Below are 27,886 nucleotides of genomic sequence, written 5' to 3'. Positions count from 1 at the left end.
AATCCAGAGCCTGCAGTTAAATTGCCACGGGAGGCAGTTTGATTTAAGCTGCTGGGTGGTTTTTTTTCAGCGAAGTGCCTGGGAAGTGATTGCATGTTCTTGTTCAGCTGCTTCTGCTGGAAGCAGGAGCATCCCAGGGTGGTTAACAGCCAGAGAGCAGCAATGAAGCTGGAGCATGGATTTCTCTTGCCTGATTTCTCAATAATACTGTAATTCAGGATGCTTTTGACTGTCAGAAACCTGTTGAAATACAGAAATATTGCAGCAATTGTGACTGTGCACCGTTCTCATCTGTCTTGGTCTAAATCCTTCTTCCATGTTCTTCTTCATTCTCCAGTGCTTTGATTAGTGCCTTCCCCAACTACATGGTTGTTTCTTCTGTAATTATTTCCCCCATTTTTAAGATGATAATACCACGTGCTGGCTATTTTGTTTGATAACTCCTGTGTTGTCTTTGCCGTAGTGGTGAAATCACTGTGTGCTGGGGTTGAGCTGTTAGGCCTGCGTGGCTGACAGCGGCAACATTTGTCCTGACAGACTTCCAGCCTGTTCTGCAGACCTAAGTTCTCCTGTGCTGTGAGCACCCCTGCCATAAATCTGGCCAGTAACTAAAAAATGAAGCAGTGAAACAGAAGAATTTCTAGGGACTGAGGCAGGAATTTATGCTATGGTGTGACATTTTTTCCTAACTCTTAAAGAACAGGAATACCTACTATTTCAGATACTCATTATTAGAAACTTATGCTGTCACCATAGCAACTGACATATGAGGAATTCATTAAAAAGAGGGAAAAGATGTGGCTGGATTTTGAACTGGGGTTATTTGGGACAGGGGAAGAGGAATAGCTAATCAGAAACACTTGTCATTGCATGCTTAGATTTTCTGTACTTTGCTTTGAGCTTGAACACGTCCATAGTTGTTCCACTAAGTTGAATTCTGATGCTGAATCGCAGGTAAGTCTGCAGAGAGCACTGAGTCTGCATGCAGGATTGTCCTAAAAAAGTGGACTCTGAAGCTTAAAAATGTAAATGTAGCGCTTTTTTTGTCAGTGAATGTATTGCTGTACGTTAGGAATCTAGTATTGCTTTTGGTGGGTGTTTTTAATTGGCTGATGCAGAGTTCTTATGTTAAAATATTTGAGAAAGGAGGCTGGATTCTTCATATACTGATAATGTGGATTCTTTTTTATTTTTTGAGCTGCTGACTAAACACCTAAATGATTTATGTGTGCATGGGTTGGTAGAATCTACTGAATTGTAAAAGAGTACTGAAGGGCCTATCCTGCACCCTCTGATAGTTCCACTGGAAATACAGCAGAAACCAAGGAGAATACAAACTTGATTTTTAGATACTTGTGACAAAACACTCTCTTCCACCTTCAGGTGCTGTTCAGACAAATCTCTCTGTGCTCTGGGTTCCTAAAAACATAATGTTATGTTAGTACTGATTATATTTTTGTTACAGACGACATAACGATGCACTCATTTGTGTTGTCTTTTTGCAGCCATCTCTGAATCCAGAAGCTGGAAGACAAAACAACCAGAACAAACCTTTAGGGACACCTTCTGGAGTATGGGGTAGGTAAAGGTCACTGTACAGAATGCTGGTGCTGAAGTAGAAAGTTGTAACCGGTGTTTAAATGCTATGCTTTCTTCACTCAGAAATGCTTTCAAGACCTAAGTGAAGCAGACAGTTTGCTGCTTTCTGTCCTTTGTTGTTTTCCTCCCACAATCTTCACTAATCTCTTGGCCTTTTTGTCTGCTTGAGACTGTGCTTGTCATGTCATGAAAGAGCTGCCAGTGGCAGCAATGTCGCTGTTCTGCTCTCGCTCCCTGTCGTGCTGCAGTTACAGTTTCACACAGACATCTCTTGAAGGGCAGAGCAGGCTGGAGTGAACTCGACATTAGTTCCTGGCTTGTGATCTTCATATTAGAAATACAGCAAAACTGTCAGATTTCTGTGGTTTTGCATTTATTTGTTTGTGTGTTTTTTTTTTAACTCAGCCTTGCTTTTGATCCTGTTCTGGTATGTGAGTCTATACCTTTAAAAAAAAAAAAAAAAAAGAGTGAAGCAAGGTGCCAGCTCTAGCAATTAAATACAGGTTTGTTAATATCCAGTTGGGTTAGATACTGTAAATAGTACAAATGCAAAAGAAACTCAAACCCACTTCTGGTGATAGCATTGGGTTGTATTCCTTTTGTATATTTGTCACGTAGCTGTTGCTCTGCTCAAAAACTAATGGCATTAACATTTATGGGGCTCCTTGCTGTTATCACTGTTACTAATTTTTAAATTTTTATGCTCCTGGAAATGTGCTGATTTGACCTAAGAACCATTAATTGTGCTTGTTTGTAAAAGTACTGTGTCTTTTGAGGTATAAATTATGCAGTGTATTTCTGCTGTGTTAGTGAATTAACAAAGCTGATCCATGACTGCTGAAAAAATGCTCCTGTCTGTTCAGATTCCTGTAGAATGGTGCAAGGCTGCTGGCTGATGTCACTGTGGGTTTTTCCCTTCGGCATCAATAGAGCTGTTGTGGTTGAGTGAGAGAAGATTGAACTTTGACATCCGTATCCAGTACCTTTCCTCAGAGTTGAAATGGAAGAGCAGCTGATGGCAGAGTCAGAATCAGATGTGAGGTGTTTTAAGATGGAGAGGGGAGGAACTGGAGAAGTAACTGAAGCTGTTCTCTTGTTTCATTTTTACAGAAAACCCCCCTAGTGCCAAGCAACCTACCAAGATGCTGGTCATCAAAAAGGTTTCAAAAGAGGATCCTTCCGCCGCCTTCTCAGCTGCATTTACATCACCCGTTTCTCACCTGGCAAACGGCAACAAAGCCACCACCATTGTCCCAAGTGTCTACAAAAATCTGGTTCCTAAACCTGCAGCTCCTCCTTCCAAGGTACGGGGGATTCCAACCAAGTTGGTGAACTGCAGATCGAGGGAATCAACCCCCCAGCAGGTAGCAGGAGTTGGAATTCAGGAGTTTCTGGGGTAGTGGCTTTGACAGTAGAGAGCTGTTTACTACTAAAATTTTTGTTCCCTGTTAAAGTGCCTTTTGGTCTTGTCCATAGGGAGAACTGAGGTCTGTTTGAGTGGGTCTGTCCTCATGCATTAGACAAAACCTTATCTTAGTAAGACAAAACAGGCAGTGCTGGAGAGGTGGAATGTTTGCTGCCATGTGCCTGAACTGTTCACATGACTATCTTGAAAAGTCTTTATTGGGCTGCACTACTTTGATGTGTTCAGAACACAGTTGGGGTTAAGATCAGATTAGATTGTAACATCCTGCAATTCAGGTGTAATTTAGTTGAGACTTAAAAACAACCTAGAAAAGCAGTGGAGGCTTTAGTTCATTTACTGAAGGAAATATAGGAGTGTTGAAAAAACCCAAGTAATTTTTTTGTTTGTGATTGCTGGGGGCAGAGTGGTGCTCCTTGGAGGTAGGGATTACAGTGGGAAGAATTGCCTGCTGGTGTCATCAACAGCACTTTTGTTAATGAATGGTGAGCATTAGCAAAACCAGAAGGTGAGATATCTCTGGCCAGGAAAACTGTGTGCATTGGTGCTTTTTTTAAAGGCACAGCCATAAAGCCAGCTGTAGGATGCATTATTCTGAAGACCTCTGGAAAGTTGTACAGGAATTGCAGTGCATAAAGCAGAAGAGGAGTCAGAACATTCCTTTCCACAAAGTCAGCAGTATTGGAAAACTGTCACAGGAAAAATGAATGAAGAATGGTTTTAAGTTGTACCAAGTAGTTTTGAAAGGGGGAGAACTGGTGGCACTGGAACAAGTGTGTCCTTCCTTGGCTGGTTGAGATGGCTCAGAGCTCACAGGCAGTCCATGAAGGTCATGCTCAGCCTCCCTAGGAAAGCAGGAGGGGTCTGTCTGTGGATCTGCCTGAGCTGCCCCTCTGTGGAAGGCGGGAGAACAGCAGTGGGAGAGCTGGGAATGGAACAGTTCAGCCCCAGAGCTGCAGAGAGAAACTTCCTGTCACAGTCATACCGTACCCTGATTTTAGTACAGGCAGTATTGCACAGCTCAGGGTGTTCTGGGGGTTTGAAGGGAATGTTTGTAATGGGTGCTGTGAATGCCAAAGAATCCATCTGATAATGCAGGATGCCCTTGTTTTTAAGTTGAAGAGTAATGCTGCTGGCCTCCCCTAGCGATGTATTTATTTAAAAATTAATGAAACAACCCATGAGAACATGCTGAAATACTGGCCTCTGCTCTCATTGCTGGCAGATTGCAAGATCTGTTGCATCTGAGATAGAATTGTCCCATTTGGGCATGAGTTATTTCACTAGTGACTTGAAGCTGGCTTCAGAAGTCCAAGGGGTCAAAGGAACCTGTATATCTTCATGTTCTGATGGGTGTATTTGTGTGCTACTCAATACAAGTTTCTTGTTAGGAACCTTTGTGTAAAGACTCTCACTTCTCAGTGTTTGTCCTTGGCTGATAAGAGAGCCCCAAGAATAACATTCCAAGCAACAAAAACTTATCTTGGAAGTCTGTGCTCTTCAGCCAAATGGCCAGTGTGTATTCAAAGAGATACTGCAGAGAGTACCCAGAGCAAAACAGCAATTGCTCCTTCACTATGACAAACTGGCTGCTTTTTCTTTTTCTTCTTTTTCCTTTTTTTTTTTTTTCTTGTTGTTGCTAAATCAGTGCAATGATGGGTATTTTCAGAACCCTAGGAAACAAATAATTTGCATTCTCACCCTGGACAGAAATATTCCCTGATGTGCTTCTTCCTTGCACAGAGGAACTTTCTGTCAAGTGATTGGAGGTCTTTCCTTGTGGCATGCAGTGTTCCCCTAAGAAATGTGAATTTAGTTGGGATTTTTTCTTTATTTCCCATCTGTGGGATGAATTGCGTTACTTGGTAGTGATTCCAATTAACGAAGGGCAATGCTGGATTTTTCTCTTTGAGCTCTTAATGGTGCTTTACTGGAGGGTGGCACCCATGAAGCAGAATTATGTGTGATTTGAGGAAAATAGAAGATTCCAGGGGGGAAAATGATGGGTGTTGAGGTAAACCTGTCGAGACTGTTCTTGGAGAGGGAGGAAAAAAAATTTCACACAGCGGCCAACATAATGTTGTTCATTTATTTCAATACTTGCAAACAACCCCTCCTTGTGCCCTGCCATTTAACTGCCCCGTGTTTTGTGCTCTCTTTGATGCAGCCAAGCCCATGGAAAGCCAACAGAAACGAACACAAACCAGGCTCGCTCTCCTCCACCCGCGACTCTGCCTTTACCAGCCCGGTGTCTGTAACCAAACCAGCGGTACTGGCAAGTGGCTCAGTCCTCACCTCTCCCAAAGAGGTAAAGAGGTTGGGATTAGGGATTGGGATTTGGGAGCTTCTATCACTGTCACCTACTGTAGCTCAGACATGATAAAACCCTCTCTGTATGTGGTTCCACTTTTGCACCCTTGAGGGATGACTCACTTGCACGTTCTCTGGCACATCTTCTGATACACTGAAAGAAATAAAAATTCTAATACATTTGAACAGAGACCAATGGCTATAAACCCACTGGTCTCTGTTCAAATGTATTAGAATTTCCCTACAGTAAAAAAACCCCCAAAGTACTAATCCTTTAAATGGTGTTGTGTAACTAAACATGTATCGACTTGGTGTTATCCAAGTGCAGATACCAAGAACTGATGTGAATAGAGAGGTAAATTGATTCCCATGATGTTCTTCAGCATGGGAAAAGAAGGAAGGAAGGTGATCTGCCTAATTTCCTCACTCTAAAACAACAGCACAGGCAGTGAGCTCTGAGGGGGTTGAAGGAGTTTAACATGTGTACATGTGACTTTAGCTACAGGGTCTAATTTTGGTGTTGGAAGGAGGCAAATCTGCTGAGATTGAAATTGATTCGCCCCTGCTTTTGGTCTGAAGTGTGGAGAGAACCTTAAATACAAATCTATTAATATTTCAGCAGTAACTGTGACATAACACAAGAAAAAAAAAGAGCAAAAATAAAACGGGCTGTGATGATGATTCACAGCATTTGAAATTACCGTGATCACGTTTTAAGTGTAGAAGTGGTGTTTTTTTTTTTTTTTCAAGTTGTGTATCTGTCTTGTTTCTTTACAAATATTACTTACAAAATAAAACCTCGTCATCTTTATGATGTTCTGCTTTGCAGGCTTTACTTTGCAGCAGCCTGCACTTTCCTGCCTTAGCCACAGCTGAATGTACAAGCAGGCACTAAAGGCAATAGTTAACAAGCAGGCACCTGTCACTTTGACAGATAGATCTTAACACCTTGTTCCTTTCCCTTGCCTTGCCTTGTCTGTCTTTAGACCAAGTTCTTTGTGCTGTGTTGTTTTTAAAAAGTCCTCCTGATTAAAACTGAGCACTTGTAAGATGCTTTTCTTTGAGTCTGTTGGAGATTTAGATATAAAAATATGTGACTGTGGCCAGCACATAGTGCTGTAATCCTGGCTCCCCAGGACTGCTGCAAATAATCTCTGGCTTTTTGTTTGTGAAAGGTAATGCCCCTCCTGCAGAACCGATGAAAATAGCACCTTTATTCATGAGAGACCACAGTGTGTTGAAAACTAAAAGAGTGCCAGCTAGCACTGGCCCTGTGTTCCCACAAGCCAGCCTAAGACAACCAAATTGCAATACAGTCAGAATTCTTAAAATGATCCAGGGTATCTTTTCTGTGAGAGATGCCTTTATGTTTCAGTCAAAGGGCTAAACTTACTTCGGAAAAGATGCTACAAATGACTCCTTGTACTCCTTTAGTGCTAAAATAGAATATTCTGTAAAACATAACCATTCAGAAATCTGTTGTTTCTAAACTTAAGCTATAACTGTCTTCCCCTAATGCATATAAATTAAGTTTTAGTACCTGAACAGCTTATTAAAGATTAAAACAGCCACTAGCAATGAGTTCAAGTAGAGTATTCCAAGTTACTAGAAGACATCTAATTTTAGTCTCCTTTGTTCATTGTTACCTTTTGTCACTGCACTCAAACTAGTTGTCTCGTTGAGAGCTTAATTTCAGTACTGTTTTGGCTTTTTATCCCGATAGTCACAGTCACTTGTTAAGTCTGTAACAAACTGGTGATTTGTTCCTTACTGTGTTGAATTAGGCAAAATCCAAGAAGGCTGCCTGGGAAATGTTTCCTGTAAGGCATTACCTCCAGCCTGCATTTCCCTGAAGGTTTTATTTCACACCAGTATTTCACGTGCAACAGGCATTAGAAATTCAAGCAGCAGTTGCTGCCTTGTTTTTGTTCTAGTTCCCTTGATCTTTGCTCAGAGCACCGCGAGTGTGATAAAATTTTTTGGCAAAGGAGATTTGTTTTGAAGAGCCTGGAATCGCAACCTTCTTCCCCAGCTTAAAAAAAATGGGGAGAAAAACACTGCAGACTTTTGGAGATGCTACTGTTTTGATATTGAAAAAAAAAAAAAAAAAAAGAAAAGCAACCACATGAAGGAAAAGAGTAATTTTGCATTGAAGATTCTGCTGTCAGGGTATCCATAATAATGATTACATTGTTTTTGAGTAGCTAGACATGAATTCCACACGACGAGCAGGAGGTTAAGATATCAGGAAAATTCACACAACGTTTGTTTAGTCTTCTCTTGTGTGCCCAGTCAAAATCACGGAACAGATTAAATTGAAAGCTCACCTTGGTTAGCAGTGCTGCTGCTGCAGGATCAGGGCTGGGGCAGTGCCAGTGGGGCAACTGCTGTGCCGTGCCTGCTTCACAGCCCTGGATAATTAAGAAAACTTAAACACCGTGGAAGAGCACAAGGGGTTTCCTGGGATTGGTGCACCGAGTTGAGCAGGTTTCCCCCAGGCTCCAGGTTTGTCTGTGTCTGGCTCCACACTGAACCATCTGGGCTGAGTGTACAGAGCAAGGAGTTGGCAGCCTGTTCTCCAGGGGAGGATCCCGAGGCTGTGGCTGCTTGTTTCACACCCGGTTGTGGTTAGTTAAGGATGTGACCTGACCACTCCCTGAAAGGAGATTACCTCCCCATAGCTAATTTCAGGGTAGAGTCTGTCAGGATGACTTAAGAAGCAAATTTGAACTGAGGCTAATCTCCTTAATTTGTTAAGTTTTGTAGGGCAAGAATCCTGCATGAAGTTTTCTGCCCTAATATTCTGTTGTTGGCTCAAGCTTGCTTGGGAGAGTTATATTGCCAAGGAACAAAACAAATATGGCCATGTGAATTGAGTCCTGAAGGGAGGGGAAATTGAGGTGATAATAATAGATGGGAGAACAGTGTGCTGGTAAGGGGAGAGGTGAATGTGCAACACCCATCAGTATTTTGATTGGAATTTGACACTAGACTGGGGGGGATGTTGAGGGGTTAAGAGCCACCCAAAGAACTGATGAGTGTTTGAAAGGTGTAAGCACAGACACTGGAGAGAAACTTTGTGGCAACACCATTTGAAATGGTCTGTGTTCTCCCTCCCCTGTGCAGAGTCCTTCCAGCACCACCCCTCCCATCGAGATCTCCTCGCGCCTGACGAAGCTGATGCGCCGGACCACTGATAAAAAGAGCGAATTCCTGAAGGCACTGAAAGATGATAGAAACGGGGAGATAACAGAGAACAGGGAATGTGACAAGCTGGATGATGTAAGATCACTGTCCTTGAATATATGATCATAATGAGTTAAGGAGCTGGAGACTGAAGAAGCCCCGAGCGGTGTATGTAGTTCAGGGCTGTGGAGGAGGAAAGGCGTGACTCCCTCTGGTCTGGCACATGTGCCAGCAGATGCAGTGCACGGCACTGTGATGGAGGGGGATGTGTAACACAGAAATGCAAACAGATAAGTAATAAATGAGGTGGAAGGGAAGGTCACAGATGTTGAAGGTAATCTAGATTTTTTTGCAAGGATTCTCTAAGGAGTGGAACAATACCATATTCTTACATCTCTGTTTTGCTTTCCAACTTCCTTGTCAATCTGCATTCACGGGCAGGTAGAACTCTGTGCTTGTGTAAGGGGCAGGGTTGTGGCTTAAGCCACAGAGGCTCAGACCAGACTCCTGAACGCATAATCTGTGCCTTAATGTGTATGTAAAGCGTGTCCTTAGGAGCATTTAATTCTGGTAGTTTTCTTGCCATCACTCTGAAGCCCCTGGTGATGGCTTTGTGGTGCCAGCACTCACAGCAGCACAGTCCACCCAACATCCTTCATCACGCGTTGTCCTGTCACGGCCAGGTACAATCCGTTATCAGCCAGGCTCTGTAAAAAAACACAGGCTCAAGGTGAAAGGCTTGGCTGGACTTCCAAAGGCAGGAGGAGCTTGAACTTGGAACTGTGCTTTTGTGTGTTGGCACACTCTGATGCTTTTATTTTTCTTTAGATGGAGAGCAACAGCACACCAGAACCAAAGGAAAACTGGGACGAGAATTGCCATCAGAATGGCCTTTCTCTCCCTTTGCCGGAGGAGGGGGAAAACCTCTCCCATTCGCTGGAAGCAGAACACAGGTGAGTAAATGGCAAAATAAAGTCTCTGAAGTAAGGGAGGGTGAGTCCTTGGGCTGTGTGAGGAGAAGGAAGTTACTTCAAAGAAAACTCAATTTTTGGGAAGCAGCAGTAGCTTTGTGTGTGTATGGAGCAGGAGGTGTGTGGGCTTTGTAACTAGTGCTGGACTGGGCAGGGTCTTACTGAAAGTGAAACAAGACACCAGTGACAGGTGAGCCAAGGCTTTACCAAGGTGTGTAATTAAATTCCAGTGCTGCTTTAGTGCCACATCCCCGTATGCTAATGCAGCCTGGATATTTAGTTGCCCACACTGGGGGTCAGCATGAACCTGGTGTGATTCTAGTTAATTTACAAGCAGGTGTCCTGCATGGAATGGTTTGAGGACACACACACCACATTTTGTTTGCATTTAGAATACTCCTGTGCTACTTTACATGCTGCAGAAGTGGAGGAGAGCTAAGAAAATATTTGCCTGGTATCTCAATCTGTATCTCACATCAGTGAGTAAGCACTGTGAGCATCTGGTGCAAGCGGATAGTGAGGTTTAGGAGATTCTGAGCCGTGATACTGGTTTGGTTGCTTCGTGTCCTCCTTCAGTGTCCTTGGGCTGGAATTTCAAATCCCTGCCTTCCACCAGGCTGGTTATTTACCCATTGTACAAGACTGCTGATGGTAAATACTTGTAAAAGACGTTGAAAACTATTGGGTAAACACAAAAGGTTGTTGAAGTGGTCTCTGATAGAGAAGATTCCCTGGTGAATTCGGGGTGATTTAGTACCAAACCTCGTGCTTCACAGACAAAGGGTTCTCTCCTTCCCCACTGTTCCCTCGCTTTAGTTCCCACGCCCCTTTTATTTTCTCCACAATCAGGTTACTGAAAGAAATGGGATGGCAGGAATATCCTGAAAATGATGAAAACTACCTTCCCCTCACGGAAGATGAGCTCAAAGAGTTCCAGATTAAATCAGAGCAGGTATGTTTACACCTCTTGCCACTTGTCACTGCTCTTCTCCCTCTCCCTTCTCATGCACGAGTCTTCTGTGGGGTCATTCTTAAGGATGTTCAAGAAGACAAAGAATTGAAGTGAGACTGTAGTGACTCTGCATTATCCCTGCAGAGTGCGTGTATACACAGTTAAATATGTAATTTGTGTCCACGCATGGTTAGGGACAGTTACTGCCCACAAGTTTACTTGTTTTAAAACTTGCTTTCATTTCTACAGCGAAGAAGAAATGGATTTGGGAAGAATGGATTTCTTCAGGGCCGCGGCTCCAGCCTGTTGTTCCACTGGAGAAGCACTTTTAAGACAAAGATTGAGGACTCAGACACAGAAACTAGTAGCAGCGAAACGTCAGATGACGATGCCTGAAACTGGGCACAATAAAATTAAAATAAATAAAACCAACCCAATAAACTCAGTTCATAGTTCAACACGTGTTTGGGGTTGTATAAACTAAACAGAGTTTATTCTGTCTCCAGTCTGTTCAGTTTTTTTCTTTTGTTGTTGATACTTCATGCACAAGGGAAATAATTGTATCCCAAAGAAGAGACAAAATTGGCTTCTTTAGCTTTTTCTTTTGGTTTTGCCCTAATGCTTACTAGAAGTTTGTGCAGCTAGCAAATTTTGACAGAAATCCCTTGTGGGGCAGTGCACAAGTTCAGTCGTGTGAGCAGGACACAAGTGGCTGACTGATCTCTGCAACAACAAGCTTCTAACAGTGCCGCCGCATTGCCCAGTGCCGCGCGGTAACGGTGTGCTAAAACAATCATTGTCGATGACAAAAATGGCTTTTGAAGTTCTAATTATGTTAAATTAATGCTAATAACATGGATATTTTATTTTATTTTATTTTTTTCTTTTGGCGGCTCGGGGAGCTTCATCACTTAACCAGGCGTTTGTGGTTTTCCTTTTTTTTTTTTTTTTTTTTTTTTTTTTTTTTTTTTTTTTTTTTTTTTTTTTTTTTTTTTTTTTTTTTTTTTGGGTACAGCTGTAAAATATTTGGATATAGGAATTGTTTGTGTTCTTCTTCTTGCAGCCTTGATATTCAGGGTGGATTGTAAAATATAAATTTTTTGTGAGATTTCAAAGATTAAGATTATTTTGATAACATTATTTACAGATTTTAAAAAGTGACTATCACATTGAGTCTGTATGAGGGGGAAAAACTACTGCATCAAAAATAACTAACTTGGAATAAATATTTTGCATCAGTTTGCCAATTCTAATTGTCTTTCTTATGTAAGAAGAGCTTTCCTCTAAGGGACCTGAAACTCTGGGGGTTCAGTAGCACTGGGGATAAACTTTTTCTTCTCCCACTCTATATTTCCTCTTGGCAAACATTGCTGTAGCGCTCAGACTGCAGGAACTGAACTCTTCCTGTAAGAAGGGAGAGGGAGAACAATGCTGAGATGACAGCCCATGCTTGGGTGTTGTTTTTTTTAAAGAAAATAATGGCAATTATCTCCTACTAAAGCAGTTTGCTCTTTTTTTTTTTTTTTCCGCTTCATACAAAACGGTGAAGCTCGACCGGTCGGTGTCACTTGTTCCTAGTGCAATGCTGCTGTTTATGTTCACAACGTGGCAAGGGAATGTCTGAATCCAAAGCTGTTTTCATTGAAATCTTTTTTAAAAATTCATGAAAACATTTCTATTAGATTAAAAAGAATTTTACAAACAACTCAGTTGTGGCCTAAGCTATTTTAGTGTCCGGTGTAAGTTCAGCTTGTGCACAAAGGTTTTGGAGTGGAAGGCGCTGGGTTGTTGGGCAGTGTTTGCAAGTGGGTTGGTTGGAGTTGCACAGCGAGAGTGAAACACTGGGCCTGCTGAGCTGAGGGGATTTCACGCGAGGTTGTTATGCCTATGTGGTTTTAGTCCACTCCTGGCCAGGCAGGGAGGACAGAGATGTAAGAAAATTGTAATGTTTAGCCATGAATCTTTGCGTCTGGGCTCAAGGGAGCACTGTCAGCATTATCAGGTGTAACTGTGCTACCTCTGCTTTTCAGCTCCCACCACCACAGTGATGCTGCCTCTGCAGGGAACCCCAGGTGAGAGGAGTAATGGGGCATTTCTTCATCACTGCCTTCTGGAAACTGAGCTCCAGGGGCTGGGTCTGCCTTGGAATGCTTGGGGAAGTGTTGGGACTCCTGTAAGACAGACATTTTACAGATTGCCTCATTCTTTTTGAATGTCTTTGTGCTTTGGTCCCATCAAACACGGCTTCTGGCTGGAAAAGGCCATCCATGTTTAAAAAGACTAAACTTCCTACATCCATTTGAATCAAATTATGCATACCTGTTGTGTGCACTGTTGGCAAGAAATGGGGTAAGTTTAAAAGGCCCCTCACGGTAAATCCGTGCCGACAGCCACTTGGAACAGAGTACCTGGATTGCTGAGGAATCCCTGCCTGAGAAAACGAGCACCCCGAGGCAGAGAATGTTTTGTAACCAGGGAGGGAGAGCTCTGCGGGACCACCCTCATCTTGTTTTCCGGGGATTGCTCAGGTGCCCAAGCCATTATTTTATTTTTTTTTTCCCCGTTCCGGTGCCCGCGGTAACAATGGGAATGGCCGAGGCCCCGGGTGCGGCCGCACTCCCTGCCCGGCCCAGCGTCCAGCATAGCAACAGCGGCTCCAAACAGCCGCCAACACACCCGGCAGGTCTGAGCCCGCACCCAGCCCTCTCCCTGGCAGGGTGGCCCCCACGAGTGACCCCCCCACCCGCTCTGCTTCCCAGGGTGCCGGGCATGGGCAGCTCCCTGTGCCCCCGCTGCCGCATGGCCTTCAGCTCCCGGCCGCTCCTGAGGGCGCACCAGGAGAAGCTGTGCCTCGGCATCCCGGAGCCCGGCAGCTCCTGCCTCCATGAGGAGAAACCTCCGCCTGTGGAGGGCACGGCAGGAAGGCCACAGGACACCTCGGTAATCTGGAGCTGGGTCTGTCACAGAACGGGGAGGGGGAGGAGGGATGAGGATCGGGACAGGGACAGATGCTGGGCTGGGCAGCAGCATCTCGGCCAGCATGGCTGGATCCAGCTTGGCCTGAGCTGGGGCCACGCTCTGCCCTCCCCTCCACTCGGGCAGCCCTTGGTGCTTATTTTACTAAAGGCAGAAAAGTATATGAGTAAATGGGGGGATTTTTTTCACCCTTTCCTTCCTGTTTTTGTCTGCGAGGTCGGGGTGTCCCAGCATGGGGACGGCCCTGAGCCACACCGTCGCCTTGAGCTTCCCGGGGTCTCACCGGCTGTGTGGGGACAGCGGGGACCAGGGTGGGCACGGGGGGCTCCCCTGGGGGCCGTGCTCACCCCCCGCGAGAGGGCCCTGCTCCGCACGGCCGACCCCGGGTCCAGGAGGCCCCTGGTGGAGGTAGGGTGACCCCCCTGCCCCTGGGGGCACCAGCACCCCCACAGCTCCCCACACCCCACGGCTGGTGGGGGGCCGGCCCCTCCTGCCCTCTGAACACCCTGTACAGCAGGGAGAGCCCCCCCAGCAGCCGGGCCCGCCGCAGGGACACCAACAGCCACCACAGGAGCTGCTGGAGGCCCACGAACGCCAAATGGCCGAGATCCGGGCCAGGACCCGGCAGCTGGAGCAGCAGAGGGAAGGTAGGCACTGGCAGCAGTTTAGGGGTGATGGGGGGCACGTGTGGGGTGCAGCGACCCCCAGGGAGTGGGGCTGTGGGGGCTGTGCTGAGCCCCCCTGTCCCTTCACCGTCCCGCAGGGCTGTGCCAGCAGCTGGCGGCACTGGGGGCTGTGAGGCCCCAGCCCGAGCAGGGGGAGCTGGGGCTGGGCCAGGTCCTGCAGGCCCCGAAGGAGCAGCTCAGATGGGTGCAGGCGGCCCAGCACAGGTGAGCCCCGGCCTGGGGGGGGGGGCTCTGCCACCTCCAGGGGAGAGCCCAGTGGGGTGCTCTCCATTAGGGAGCCTTTGGCTTCCTCACCCCCCCCCCATTTGCCTGTTTCCTCCCCAGGGCCACCCTCCACCTCGACACCCTCCTGCCACCCGCGGGGCCACTCTCTGCCGAGGCCAGGTGAGGGGCTGTGGGCCACGGCAGGTCCAGCAGAGCATCCCACCCAGCCCAGCGATGGCTGATCGGGGGCTCTGGCAGGGCACTGCGACTGTCCTACCTGCGCGCTGGGGGACACGACCCGGCCATCCTGGACCAGCTGCTCCACCTCCAGCTGGAGGCCACGGTGCTGGAGAGAGGAACCCCAGGGCTGCGTGGGGGAAGGAGGATGGGTAAGCCCCAACCCCAGCCCCGTCTCCCTGCAGGGACCGTGACTCCACAGCCGGCACCTGAGGCACCCCCGGCTGTGCCAGCAGAGCCCCCTGGCACTGGCACACAGGGTCTGGATGCGGCACTGCTGGCTGTGGAGCTGGAAAACTGGCGTCTGGAAGATGAAGTGTTGGCGCTGAAGGTCAGGAGGGAGAGAAGAGCCGACGCTGGTAGGTGATGGGTCCTGGGGAAACGGGTCCCCAGCTGTGCACCCCACAGCCCCTGGATGCCTCTGGGGCTGCAGCATCAGAGCCCCTGGGCTGGACATGACTCATGGAAATATGGGCAGGGTGAGGGGGCTGCAGCTGCACAGCCTGGGGTGGGGTCTCTGCACTGAGCAGAAAGAGTCCCAACGCCCCCCAGATCCTGAACACTGGCCTGGTCAGATGCTGGGGAAAGGGTTACTGGGGGAGTGCAAACCCCACAGCAAGGAATTCCTGTCCCCAGGCTCGAGGGTGGCTCAGCAGCACTCGGAGGAGCTGGCCCAGCTGCAGGCAGAGGTGGGGATGCTGCGATGCCACGCGGAGCAGACAGGGCCACGGGTGCCCCCACCCATCCTCCCACACCCTGTGGACCCCCCATTGCCACCAGCCCTGGCTGTGCCGGAACTTTTTATGGTAAGAGCCTCGGCCCAAGGCAATCTCTAGTTCTCCAGGTAGGGGAGAAGGGAGATGGGAGAAGGGAGAAGCTGCCAACTGGGATAGGATGAGGGGTGTGGAGGTACAAGCTTGGGAAGATTTGGGAACAGCAGCCTGGGCTGCAGCTGGGGATAGGGCCCCTGGAGCAGGTGAGTCCCTTCCTAAGGATGGAGCAGGGCTGTAATTTGCTCTGCACACCCAATGCCATGACAGAATGGCCAGGCAGCTCCTGCCTGTGCCTGTATCAGGACAGTGCAAGGACCCTCCTGCCCTTGATACCAATTTTTTTTCATTTCCCAGGAGCCCCCCAGGCCAGCACTGGGGCCAGGCAGCCCCACAGCCCACGTGCCCCATGGCCTCCCCCTCAGCCCTTTTGTGGCCCTAGAGGACCCTCCTCCTGCTCAGGAGCCCCCAGAACAACACAAACCTCCACGAAGGTGAGCCAGGAATGGGCCACACTGCCCTGGCATTCCCTCACCACCCTGGAGGGGGAAATTGGGGCTCTATTAACTGTTGGGGTGATGAAAGGATGGCAAAACCTGTGAACTTCAGCAAGATGGGGCTTGGGAGTGACTGGGTAAACGGCACCAGGAACCCAGTCCTGGGTGGGGAGAAGCATTTGGGATCCCTGCTGGGAGCAGAGAGGTTCTGGGCATTTTGGCAGCATTAGGCTGACCCCCAGGCCAGCAGCCAGAGTTACACAGCTCAGCCTCCACCTCAGGCTGCTCTTGTGCCCCAGGACTGAGCCCACAGCCAGCTGAGTGTTCCACCCTGCGCACAGTGGTGGTTTTGAGGACAGGCACAGAAGCACAATCACATTCCCCATGGCTCAGCTTGTTCCAGCAGGCACATCACCATCAGCCTTTAGCAGGGAAAGCCTGACCAGAGGCAGGCACAGCCACATGCTGTGTGTTTAATAAATGGTTTCAGCCCATTGCTCTTCCCTTCTTGGCCCTTCTCTGTTTAAACACCCCCCCTGTCCCAGAGCAGGCTCACATCTCCACCTTGCCCAGGGGACAGCTATGCCCTGCCTGGAGCCACCCCTGCCTCCATTTCCACAAGGTCTCACTGCACAAAAGGGCCGAGCTAAAAATCCACGTCCAACAAGGTCCAGGATGTTACAAAGCTCTTCATCAGCCTTCCCCCCCCACCTCTTTAGGCTGCTCAAGGCCGAGGGAGGCACCCCCAGAACCCATTGAAGGCTTAGCTAAGACTGAACCCAAACACAGCCCCAGCTGTGACCACAGAGCTGGTGCACCAGAAGGAAAAAAGGTCACATCTAGACTGTCCCCACACAAGACCATAATGAATTTCAGTCACTGCTTTTCCTTCCCTCCAAGCAGCCAGCCCTGCCTGCCCCATCCCATCCTCTACTCCTGCCTCGTGAGGCAGATGTGGATGGAAATGCTGAAGCTCAAGGGACTTAGAGCCCAGCACTGGGCCAGGGCGGGGACTGCACCCCAGGGGAACAGCCAGGAGCAGAGGCTGGAACCTGGCACAGGAGGAAGGTCATGACAGGGACTATTTGCTTACAATCTTTATTGAAGTCATACAAAAGTTGCCAAAAAGTGAAAAAATACACTATATACAAAACCATTTTCCTTGTAAGGAGAGGAGTGTCCGAGGTTAAAGAATTATCATACTGTGCTTTCAACTGCAGCCCCTGATTCTGCTTGTGGCCTTTTCTCTGTCTAAAAGAGAAGAGAAGGGTTTGTTTTAAAAAAACCAAGACACTGCCTTACAGCACCAACTCATGCAGCAGCCCAAGGGTTCTGTAATTTGAAGATTTAACTGACTGCATGAGCTTTGCTTGAGTCCAGAGCCCAACACTACCCCAAAGCACTGACATGAACAAGTGCAGCCCAGGGGTAGGGTAATAAAACCCAGGAGTATGAAAAAATGGGGGAAAGACCCTATGCTGGAGTTTAGCCCAGCTCAGACTCCCAGAACCCGTCTCTGTCCCACCCCAGAGGTGACAAAGCTCCACAGCTGGGTCTGTCCAGCCCACACAGGGTCAGGCACCACAGTACAACATGCATCCTGCCCACTGGGAATATTCCCCATCCCATCAGGGAAGCCCTGTGGGAGGCCAGCAAGCAACAAAACCAGCACATCTACCAGGCACAGAACTATCCCTGAACTGAGTGGGGGGGGGGGGGAAATGAAATAAAAGGCACAGCCCAGACTCCTGGCTCAGGTGCCCACCTCCTCTTCCATTTTTGCTGCAACCTCATTTCCACTGGGGGCAGGATCCCCACCACCACCATTGACAGCCGGTTCTGGTTTAGATTTCTTGGCTTCGTTGTCTCCCTGATGAGCCTCCTCCTCTGGTTTCCTCTGAAGACAAAATTGTTTATAGGCTTCAATAAGTACAAATTAAAGTTTTAATCTTTTTTTTGAGAAACTCAGCATGAGAGGTTGTTGCACATTATCCACCCAAGCTGTGCTTGCCAGGCTGAGGGCAGACACCTCAGTGTGAGGGTTTAACTGAGCTCTGAGGCTCTGGCTCCAAGGTCTCAACCACAGCAATCTCTAGTGAGACACTGTTTGGGTGCCAGAATCTCTAGTGCTGAGTTATCCCTGATTACACTCTGGCAAGGAAATGCAACCACTGAGCCCAGTAACAGTTCCAGGGTAGGTTTAGGGCAGCTAAAACACTTGAAATCACCCTGTGTAAAGCAGCTCTGAGTCACTGCAGGCACACCTGAACTGACAGAGGCCAGGCTGTGCCACGGCCACAGGCAACATAAAAACTCAAGTTCCTACAGGGGATACTCTTGTTTATATCAACAAACACCTCCAGAGAACACACAGACCTTGAAAGGAACAAAGTGCTCAACACCTCATCTCTGTAAGAGACCATTTATCATCAACATCACTCTGGCTTTGCTCTTTATTAAGCCCAAGTCTCCATTTCCTTTTGGAAAGAAGGGAACAGCCCAGCCTGGGGTTCCCTGCCCCTTCCTTGAGATCTGCAGGTGGCCCTGCTGCTCTTGAGGGTCCTCAGCAGAGGAAGCCCCTGTTCAGAGAACATCTGCAGAAGCCACACAACAGAGTCAGAAGTTACACCAGGGTCAAGAAGTTATGATCAACAAGTCATTTCTGGACTCACCTTTTTCCTGACTAGGTGAGAGATGTCTGTAACACACTGAGATGCACCATCAGCTGCTTTTCTTACTGGAATCTGTTACAAGACAGACACTGACACATGAGCAACTGCAACCAGTAATCCTTAGAGCAGACAGGAATTAACAACATCCACCTTAAATTAACTTACCGTGGAAACAGAACCACTGTCTTCACTTTGTGCAAAGCCAGATGTAGTTCCAATCTTAAGAAAAGCAGAAGAAGCAGTGAACAGATTGTGTTCAGACCATTCAAGCAAGCTTAGCAGGGGGCAGAAAGCCCAACCCCTTTAAGTCCCAGCACTGCACTCTGCACTTCTGCACAGGACAGACAACATCACCTCCAGCCCTGACACATTAAATGCCATAGAAGCCTATCAAATTCCCATTTAGTTTGGAACAATTACTCTCAAGGTACTTACTAAATATCCTTTCTTTAGAAGTCAGCTGCCTCAGTTTCCTTCTCAGAATCACAGCCTGTAACACCTGTGAGCAACCACCAGCCCCTGATCAAGTCCAAGCTCCTCCCATGACTGATTATTACTTAAAGTTCCACTGGAAGAATGCTGGGTCAAAAGGAAGTCACAGGACACACTCACCAGAGTTGCCTTCAGTCCCAGCTCAGCTACTCTTGCACTCTTTTGAGACTCCTTTGAATCTTCTATCTTTTCTTTAATTTCAGGAAGCAATCCCTTCAGCTCTTCAATCTCCTTCTCGTCCTCAGGGGACCCACTTTCTGCTTGCTTTATCCTCTCAGTCAGAATTGCTGGGGTGAAACAGTTATCAGGGCAAAACACCTTGAGACAAAGTAACTGTCCAGTTATCAACATGCAGAGACAGCTATCTGCTAACACACACGGCTTCCACAATTCTGCTACGGGTGTGGTTTGCCTGTCACCGCCTGCAGAGCAGCAGACACGGCACGGCAGGCAAGGAGCAACATCTCAGTTAAACAAAGTCTGCTGTGCCTTGACAGAACACTCTGACAGAGCCTGAGAAAGCCACTCACCCAGTCTCTTGTCGATGACCTCCATGGACTTGCCGAACTGCAGGACGGCCTCGTCGAAGTCGCTGTTGTAGTGGTAGGCCAGGGCCAGCTGGTAGTGGCTCTCGGCCAGCAGACGGTCATGAGCCTCCAGGTACTTCTGCTGCAGGGCCAGGCAGGACTGGAACTCCTCTATGGCCTGTGTGTAGTTTTCTACGGGAGAAAAGCCACGAGGTCTTCGCAAACAATGCCGATTCTCCAAACAATCCCAGCCCCCATCCCATCGCTTTGTGTTTTGTTACACCCCGCACCCTCCGCAAACAGAACCGGCAGTCGAGGTCAGAGCTGCTCTCAGGTGATCAGCTGACAGCACCGCCTCCCCCTCAGAGATGTCTAGTCCAGTTCCTTAAGTTCTCTCAGGAGTGTTTTGTCTACTTCCAGCACGGTCAAACCAGGCACTAAATCCTCCTGTTTAACCTTGGTACCACGAATTGGATGTGACGGTTCCCAGCTGTGACACGGACCTGGAGCCAGTGACAGCCCCCTGCCACCCTCCCACCAAGCTCTGAAGGTGCTCCACTGACACAAGATAACCCTTGATTTGTAGCCCTGTTGGATCATTTCCAATGCCTGCCCCAGAGAAGGAGTACACTTGGATTTAACAAGATCAAATTATGTTTTTAAAGGAAAGGCAGGTGAAACATCAGAAGGCACAAACCTGGGGCTTGCTTCCCACTCCTTTTTTCTGCTGTGTAACACAAGAGTCTTTCCTCACTACACCTGAGGATTTTGGAAAGTCTAAGTCAACCATTTTTAATTTGCAGTCTTTATGTTCTGACATGGCATGGTACTGGCACCTCCTATTAATTAAGCTCAGTGACTCTCTACTTCAATAAGTCTCTTTTAAGTTCATAGGCAAGGTTTGGTTTTCTTACTCGAATTTTTCTTTCACTGCTCTGGAAAAGCACAATTATCTCATTTAAGGCACCAAGTCAGTTCATCCATTGATGCCAAAGCTTCTCACATGGCTGCAACTACCATGATCAGTCTAATTTGTTTTTATCCTGAGTGCCCTAACTCACCTCTCTGCTCATTTTAAAGTACAAAACAGTGTCAGAAAGTGGAACTGAACACTATGCACATGAGAATTAATGCTTCTTACCAGATTCAATGCTAACTTCTCCTAACTTCAGATGAGCTTGAGCTGCATGGAGCTGAGCTTCTTTTGTTTCTTGCCTAAATCAAGAAAAAAAAAAATTAGTTTCCAGGTCCTGATCAGAATATGCCACAGTCACCAACTGGTTACGCCACCCTCCAATTTACAGAGTTTCTCTGGCATATATCCAAATCAGAACTCAAGTCTTTACCTCTTATAAATGACTTTTGCTAACTCCAGCATGTCCCAGGCTAGCTCAAGATTTCCAATTTCATCCTCCTCACTTTCCTGTAAAGACCAGAAGTTCATGAGAGATTAAATGTCTTGGTTACAGATCACATCAAACACCGCCACTAAATCCCTAAGGAATCCATTCCTTCAAGAGGTAAACAGTTTACCACTAGAAGGAGAAAAAGAACAGGAATATGCAGAAGAGGTTATTGCATCAATCAAGACTTTGTCTGCAGCGAAGATGGTTCAGTGGAACATAAATTCACACTGTCTGTTGATCTGGCCTTATTAATTTTTTCCCCCCCAGAAATATCAGGGCACCAAGTACCAATATTACCTCAAGAGGAAGATTTTATTTAAGATGCTATTTAGATCTACCTTTTTTTTTTTTTGTAATGAACCTTTGAACTTTATTAGAGTAGTCTGAGGAAGGGACAGACAATCATTTAAAGACAGTTATCTAGAATGCAGCTCTCCCTGCCTACCCCTGCACTCCCAGGCCACGTTACTCAGCAGACCACAAGAATTTGTTTCAGAGCAGCTGAACAAACCCAAGTTTACAGACACAGTTGAGCAAGATCCCACAGTGTGGACAAGGTACAATTCCTTAGGCAACACTGGTTTTCAAAAGTAATTTCCTACATAGGACTAAATAAAACACAGGTGAGCTTTTAAAACACGATCTTTAGGGTAACACTGCACCCTCCCCTGAGCGCCGCTATCAGAGCTCAGCAACCTCACCTTGTCTTCCACTGTCAATTCATTCTCCTTATCATCTTCAGCTTTATCGTTTTCTTTATCCTCCTCCTCAGATTCTTCTGCTTCTACAAGGCAAGTAGATGGATGAGAACACTTGTTGTTCCTGTGCTTGCCTGACATGGAGTTGGGCAGAATGTTACATCCAGCCCTCATCCTTCCAGTGACAGGTTAGAGGTGTGATGCAAGAAGAGCACAGATACATTAAATCCTCAGCAGCAGCAGCAGCAGCCATCTTGCTGAAACTGTTCAGCACTGCAGACTAAAGTAGTCTGTAAGTTCAACTTCTTACTGCCTACAACAGGGACTTACACAGAATTTAACTCTCACAAGTACACCGTGAGCTCCCACTGGAGCCATGGAGTCCTGAGCACCCCAGAGGAACTGGGCAGCTGCTCAGCTTCATCCTCCACAAAACAAGTATTTTCAGCAAGATAGCTGCCAAGCTGCACACAAATTAGTCTGAGTTCGTGTTCCTCATGTCAGGGATTTAAGTGGCAATGTTATTAATGAACCTCCTGTTGCGTAGCGCTAACTTGACTTCTGATACCCTGCAGGGGCATCATATTATCTATTCTGCCAGCAGAAAACTTTTTGGGAAAATGTGCAGTGAAGGAGCACAGCTAATAACTTCAGAGAATTGGCTGATCTGAATGCTGAAGTCACACAACTCCTGTATCACAACCTCTGGCTAATTCCAGAACAACAGGAGCTTGATGGGGTGGGGACTAGGGAGCCTGTGAACTCATAAGTCTAACTCCCAAAAAGGTTTATGTTCAGTCACACTCTCTCCACATAGGCAACTTGTTAGGCTGCTGCTCCACCACTGAGCATTCACTGTGCTAGGCAGAACAAATCCTTTCGGTGTCCACAACTATTTAGTCTGAACATCTGCCTCTCCTGAAGCTGAGCTACTGACAGGCAAAGTTGCAATTATCAGCTCATCAATTAACTTGTGCAATAAGTGCAACCAGCCTACTGAGGCCATGTACAGTAACACTGCAGCAAGGGGTGCAAGTCTTGCTGGGTTACTCCAGCAAAATCCTGAAAACAGCTATGATAAAGCAGGGAAGCAGAGGGCAGAAGCTGGACAGCTGGAGGATTGCACTAGAGAGCAGCAATAAGCCTTCAGCAAATCAAGTTTAGGTTTGCCAACTAAATTCTCACTAGCAATGGACCACCAGGAAGACTCGAATGAGGAGTTCCTTCCCTCCACCAAAACTGAATTTACTGTTTTGTGTTCAGCTATTCTTGTTTTTTCATCACCATTTAAAAATAAAATACAGGCATAACCAGAGGCAACTTGTGCTTCAAGTTATTTGGAGGTTAGTGCAATAAACCCCGATGCATGCAAGTGAACATCCATTCAGTATTCTCCACCAGCCTGGCCAGTACTTACACATTTTACAGGGCTGTCAGTTTGCTTTCAAGTCAGATTTGCTTTGCAGTTAGTTAAGCGTTAGTCTAGAGAGACTGAGACTATTCAACTATTCCTTGAAACTTTACTTGGATGTAAAGTCCTTCAAGAGCCCCTTTACTGTGCCTTTTCCTTATTCTAAGGCAAACAGAAAATTCTGAATGGAACACTTTTTACCCATGGTTAGCCAAATCCATCAAGTCATCCACCCACAAGTACTTTTCTCCTCTCAGTGTTACCTTCTCCCTCTTCCATCAGGTCATCTTTCTCTTCTTTTTCTACCTTAGCACCTTCACCCTCTTCCACCAGGTCATCTTCCTTTTCCTCTTTCTCTACCTTAGCAGCAACTTCAGCCTTTTCTTCCAGGTCACTGGGTGGCTCTTTGCCCTCTGTGGGCACAGGCTCCTTTGAGGACTCTGTCTCTTTAGATTCACCTGGTTTCTCTTCCATAGCTGTCTCTACTGACTCTTGTTTCTCTTCCACCTTCTTCTGCTCAGCTGCCTCTGTTTCCCCTTCTGCAGCTTCTTTCTGTCCCACAGCAGCTGCTGCCTGGGCTTCTGCCTTCTCTTCTGCTCCTGCCTTCTCTTCCACAGCCATCTCTGCCTGCCCTTCTCCAGCCTCTCCCTTCTCCACAGCTGGCTCTTTTTCTGTTGCTTCTGCTGCCTGTTCTCCTGCCTCTCCTTTCTCTTCCACAGCCGCTTCTCCCGCTTCAGCCTCTTCCCCAGCTGCCTTTGCCTCCTTGTCTGACACTTCTGTTCTCTCTTTCTCCTCAGTTGCCTTCACCACCTTGTCTTCAGGCACTGCTTTCTGCTCTTTTTCTACCTCCTTCTCTTCCACAGCTGCCTCTTCTTTCACAGCCTCCTTTTCCACAGCCACCTGCTGCTTCTGCTCTTCTGAAGTTTCTTCTTTTCCCACAGAAACCTCCATCTTCTCTTCAGCCTCTTCAGGCTTCACATCCCTGTCAGCAGTTGCTTCTTCTTTTGGTTTCTCTTCTGTAACCTCCTTCATTTCATGACCTTCCTCTTTGATTTCCTTCTCAGACAGTACTGGAGACTCCTCTGTAGACTTTTTGGCCTCTTCTTTTTCCCCCATGGCATTATAAACCTGTTCTCTCAACTCCTCCCTCGCTTCTTCTACATGATTGAGGAAGCATAAACATTCCTTCGAGTTTAGTGATAAAGACATTAACTGACAACACCACCCTCAGACCCTCCAGTGTGTGTTGGTTTGTTACCAAGTCGGATGACACTCCTTAAAAAAAGCTTCATTTTCCAAGTACAAGGAATTAGGACACAACCAACAACAATCACTCTGAGCTAAGCAAACCCCTTCCCCAGCATTGCAAGCGGCCGCTCAAGCAGTGCCAGCGATTTTAGTCACAGCTAAGCAAGAGGTGCCAGTGTTTTAATAGTCTGGATGGACAGGAATTCCTGTGTCATCTCCAGCTGCAGGCGGTATAAAATAGTTACTGTTTTTGGACTTGGTTTACAGAGACTCTGACCTGCTGGACTACACGCACTGTACTGCTACCAGGTTACAAAGCAGTTCAAGTCAGCGGTGAAGCTTAGGAAAGCAAGCTTGAATGCAGTGTTTCAGGACACAGACACCTGGTGACCCCTGACACGTGCTTTCAGTGACCAGCTCCTTGTAGATGTTTTACAGGTTTTGCTCATCTTAAAGCAAGACTTAAAAAAAAAAAATAAAAAACACCAAAAAACCCCAGTCCATTCAGACTGCCAAGAGCTTCAACAGAACAGTTCAGGCTACCCAAGATGCCAGTGGACTAAACTTGGATCCTTTCAGCAAGAACATACAGTTTGGTGCCTCCACACCAGGGCAGGCAGCTTTACCTACCAGCTGGCAAGGCAGAATCATCTTCTGCTTTTTCTCCTTCCTCTTCCACCTGCACCCCTTCTAATGCATTTCCCAGCACACCATTTTCCATCCTGAAGGGAACAAAAGCTTGTTATCCCTTGGTTCTTGTGATGCATCCCCATTTGAACTCCACAAGCTGCAGTGCCACAGCCCATTCCACCCAGGGAAAGTCTGTCCATAAAGGAGCGAAATCCTGTTACACCAGACAGACTCTTTAACAACTGACAAACTGTCACCATACCTTGCCAACTCCAGGAGAGACTTTCCATAGTAAAAAAAAGCTTCTGCACACTCATCCGCTGTCTCACCGTACTTCTTACCCCTACAAGAATAATGAAGAATTATTTGCCTGGGCCTACTTTAGATTTTGATACATGAACTAGAAAGCTAAATTTTCTCTGGACAGGAAGAAATCAGTTTCTTGGCTCCTCTTTCATTGCTTCAAACCAATAATGAACGCTCCTCTCACTTAGCTTTCATGTGGCTCTCAAACACACGCAAAGGGAATTAATCTTTAACCCAGAAAGTACCATTCTCAGAGGCTGATCGAGGCTGGTGAACACGTTACTGGGAAATAACACTATCTCATTGCTTTTATATTAAAAGACCCCTGCAAAATAAACTATCAAATCCCTTTTCCTCTATAGGGAGCTGCACTGGCAACTACTGTCACAAAAGCCATCCAAGCTGCAGACCAGCCACAGCATGTCCAGCACTTGGGGGAGTTCAGTTTGTCCTCTCCTCAGTTCTACTGGAAATTACAAACACGTGAGGTAAAAATCCCAATCTTTCTCGCGTGAGCCACATCAGAACAGCCAAGCTGAAGCCCAAGCCCTGCAGAAACACCCAGAACGTTCTGCTACTCACAGTAAACTTGCAGCTTCCTGGAATGCATTAACAGCAGCCGGAATATTTCCCATCACCAAGTGCTTCTGCCCCAAACCCAGTAGTTTCTTTGATTCTCCATCCACATCCATACTGGAAGAGGGGAAATAAGTCAAATACAGGACAGTGTTAGTTTTCACAGTCATTTCATAGATAGCTTTCAAAACCTTGCCAGCTTTATGGAAGAGTGAGTTGTGTAAGTTACAGGGGTTGGAACTACCAGCGGGGATTTGCTTGGCTTTGTTTGTTTAAATGGGGAACAACTTACGGTTCCAATAAGCAAGGGATGACAGGAAAATCTGAACCAACCACTGCAGAAAGTACCAGAACCTGGTATGGCAAAGGGTGCTAAGGAATGCACTTCAGGAGCTGTACAGAAACAGACCACCGAGTACCACAGTGTTTCACCAGACTCCAGTGGTGGCTCAGTCAAGAGAAAGAAAGAACAAGCCCAAGTTCAGACTTTTCATAGCACAGCACGATGCAGCTGAGAAGAATGATAGATGCAACACTCAAGTTTCCATTCAGTGCATCTTGCACAGCTTTACTTCCAGAAGGCTCTGCCCAGCAGAAGATCTCAGACTGGGACAAGAGAGTATTGTCACATACCAGTCTGTGCCTCTCCAGCACTAACAGACCAAGAACCTTGAGAACAGCTGCTCTTTTTGCATTTATTAGTCCTTGAAATGGTTTTGCTGCTCTAGATTTGTGCAAACCACGGGTGAGCACAAGTTTTCAGCACCTACATCAGTTAAATCCCTAGCCTAACCACGTGATTCGAAGGGAGACCTTTGTGTTTCAGCCAGTAACTCCTGAATTCCACATTATTTGGTGACCGATAGTCCTGACTCCCTCACCTCTCTGTCTTGTCCGTGGACGTGGAAGGGGCTGCCAATTCTTCTTCCATCCTGCAAACAAAACATCGAGCGATTCTTTTACAAGCGCTCACCAACCCCACGGCAGGAAGGGCATGAAGCGAGGGCAGGGAGCGCTGGATTTCGGACGTCCATGCCCGCGGGGCGAGCTCGGGTTCGGTGTGCGGGGTTCGGGCCCCGCGCAGACAATGGGCCTTTCCCGCCCTGCCCGGCCCCGCCCCCCGCCTTGGCCCCGCCCCCCGCCCTTGGCGCCAAACCCCGCGGCGGCTCCTCACGGGCCAACGGTCACGTGACGCCCCTCCCCTACCGCGGCGTCTTTTGCCCCCAACAAAGATGGCGGCGGCCGCGCCGCGGTCACGTGGTGGCCCCGCGCGAGCCGCGCGGGCCCAGCTGGCGCCGGAGGAGCGGGGAGCGGAACGTACCACCGGGGCGGGGGGGAGGGGGGGGACGGGGCCGGCCGGTACCACCGGAGCGGGAGGGGGGGCGGGAGAGGAAGGTACCACCGGCGACGGGAGGGGGCTACGGGGGGGGATGCAGGTATCACCGTCGGTGCGGGGGGAGCAGAGGGGACAGGCGCGACATCCCGACCGGCACCCCCAGCCCTCCCTCCAAGGAAATCCTGCCCACCGCCTCCCTTACCCCCCCCCCGCACCCCCCTCCGGGCGCGAAAGCGCCCCCCCGCTCCTCTGCTACCCCCCCCACCCCCTCCCCGACACGCACACACCGTAACCGGGGCGAGCCAGGCCTACCTAGTCGCGGAGGCCGGCGCGGGCTCAACGCAGCGGGGAGCGGCGACGGCCGAGGATTGCATAGAAGCTGCTGGAGAGAGGGGCGGCGGCGGCAGAGTGCAGCCCCCTGCCCCTCGGGCCGCCTATATACCCCCGAGGACACGCCCCGGCCCGCCTGGCGGCGCGCGCGCGCCGCGGGGGGACTACCGTTCCCGGCATGCCCCGCGCCCGCCCCGCCGCGGGACGCCGGGGGCGCCGCCGCGCGGGGCCCGCCGGGAAGTGTAGTGCCGGCCGGGGGGCGGGGGCACGCCAGGCACGCCGGGAAGTGCAGTCCAGCGGCGCCGCCAGCCCGGCCCGCCGGGAGCCTCTTCCCGGCCTCGCGTATTCCCGGGAGGCTTCGGCGCCCCGGCCCCGGCACAGCTTCAGCAGCCACCGCAGCCCATGCGAGGCGGGCAGGCCGTGCGCTCCGGCTCTGCTCTGCT

At 48.2% G+C, this 27,886-nt stretch overlaps 3 protein-coding genes across 8 annotated transcripts in view; 2 read left to right on the top strand and 1 right to left on the bottom strand.

Moving 5' to 3' along the window:
- The window catches only part of GPBP1L1 (GC-rich promoter binding protein 1 like 1), a 29,365-nt gene extending 18,466 nt beyond the window's left edge, over window positions 1-10,899 (top strand). For 2 of the 3 annotated variants that reach the window (XM_027893339.1, XM_027893349.1), the window contains 7 exons: window positions 1,506-1,578; window positions 2,710-2,903; window positions 5,190-5,330; window positions 8,459-8,614; window positions 9,347-9,471; window positions 10,339-10,441; window positions 10,691-10,899. In XM_027893339.1, the coding sequence (XP_027749140.1) occupies window positions 1,506-1,578; window positions 2,710-2,903; window positions 5,190-5,330; window positions 8,459-8,614; window positions 9,347-9,471; window positions 10,339-10,441; window positions 10,691-10,837 (939 nt within the window). In that variant the 3' untranslated portion in view covers window positions 10,838-10,899. Of the gene's footprint in view, window positions 1-1,505; window positions 1,579-2,709; window positions 2,904-5,189; window positions 5,331-8,458; window positions 8,615-9,092; window positions 9,306-9,346; window positions 9,472-10,338; window positions 10,442-10,690 lie in introns of those variants that run through there. The other variant, XM_027893357.1, reaches the window with a different exon arrangement.
- Window positions 7,831-27,579, bottom strand: NASP (nuclear autoantigenic sperm protein). 4 transcript variants are annotated; one of them, XM_027893288.1, is made up of 15 exons: window positions 27,426-27,579; window positions 26,659-26,709; window positions 25,784-25,894; window positions 25,158-25,238; window positions 24,896-24,987; window positions 23,281-24,186; window positions 21,610-21,692; window positions 20,849-20,925; window positions 20,644-20,717; window positions 19,506-19,694; window positions 19,096-19,262; window positions 18,649-18,702; window positions 18,484-18,555; window positions 17,577-17,708; window positions 16,894-17,062 (listed from the first exon to the last, which is right to left on the bottom strand). In XM_027893288.1, exons 1-15 carry the CDS (start codon window positions 27,485-27,487, stop codon window positions 17,009-17,011), a joined length of 2,205 nt encoding a protein of 734 aa, XP_027749089.1. In that variant the 5' UTR covers window positions 27,488-27,579; the 3' UTR covers window positions 16,894-17,008. The 4 variants fall into 4 exon arrangements, with proteins under 4 accessions (XP_027749113.1, XP_027749089.1, XP_027749096.1 ...); XM_027893295.1 differs by having other exon boundaries at window positions 23,281-24,180; XM_027893312.1 differs by lacking the exons at window positions 16,894-17,062; window positions 17,577-17,708; window positions 18,484-18,555; window positions 18,649-18,702 and adding exons at window positions 7,831-7,843; window positions 7,978-7,984; window positions 18,833-18,982.
- On the top strand, window positions 13,438-16,637 carry LOC114062196 (pollen-specific leucine-rich repeat extensin-like protein 1). Its single transcript, XM_027893369.1, has 7 exons — window positions 13,438-13,825; window positions 13,932-14,064; window positions 14,428-14,487; window positions 14,730-14,903; window positions 15,181-15,350; window positions 15,672-15,808; window positions 16,531-16,637. The coding sequence occupies exons 1-7, from the start codon at window positions 13,580-13,582 to the stop codon at window positions 16,568-16,570; spliced, it is 960 nt and encodes a 319-aa protein (XP_027749170.1). The 5' UTR covers window positions 13,438-13,579; the 3' UTR covers window positions 16,571-16,637.
- Window positions 27,580-27,886: the final 307 nt, after the last annotated feature.

Source organism: Empidonax traillii, unplaced genomic scaffold (assembly GCF_003031625.1).
Source record: "Empidonax traillii isolate 1590-97213 ecotype Southwest subspecies unplaced genomic scaffold, ASM303162v1 scaffold15:size5535645, whole genome shotgun sequence".
In the NCBI taxonomy this organism is placed as follows: domain Eukaryota; kingdom Metazoa; phylum Chordata; class Aves; order Passeriformes; family Tyrannidae; genus Empidonax; species Empidonax traillii.
Note: the sequence above shows the minus strand (reverse complement) of the source record. Positions and strands in the feature narration are given on the sequence as shown.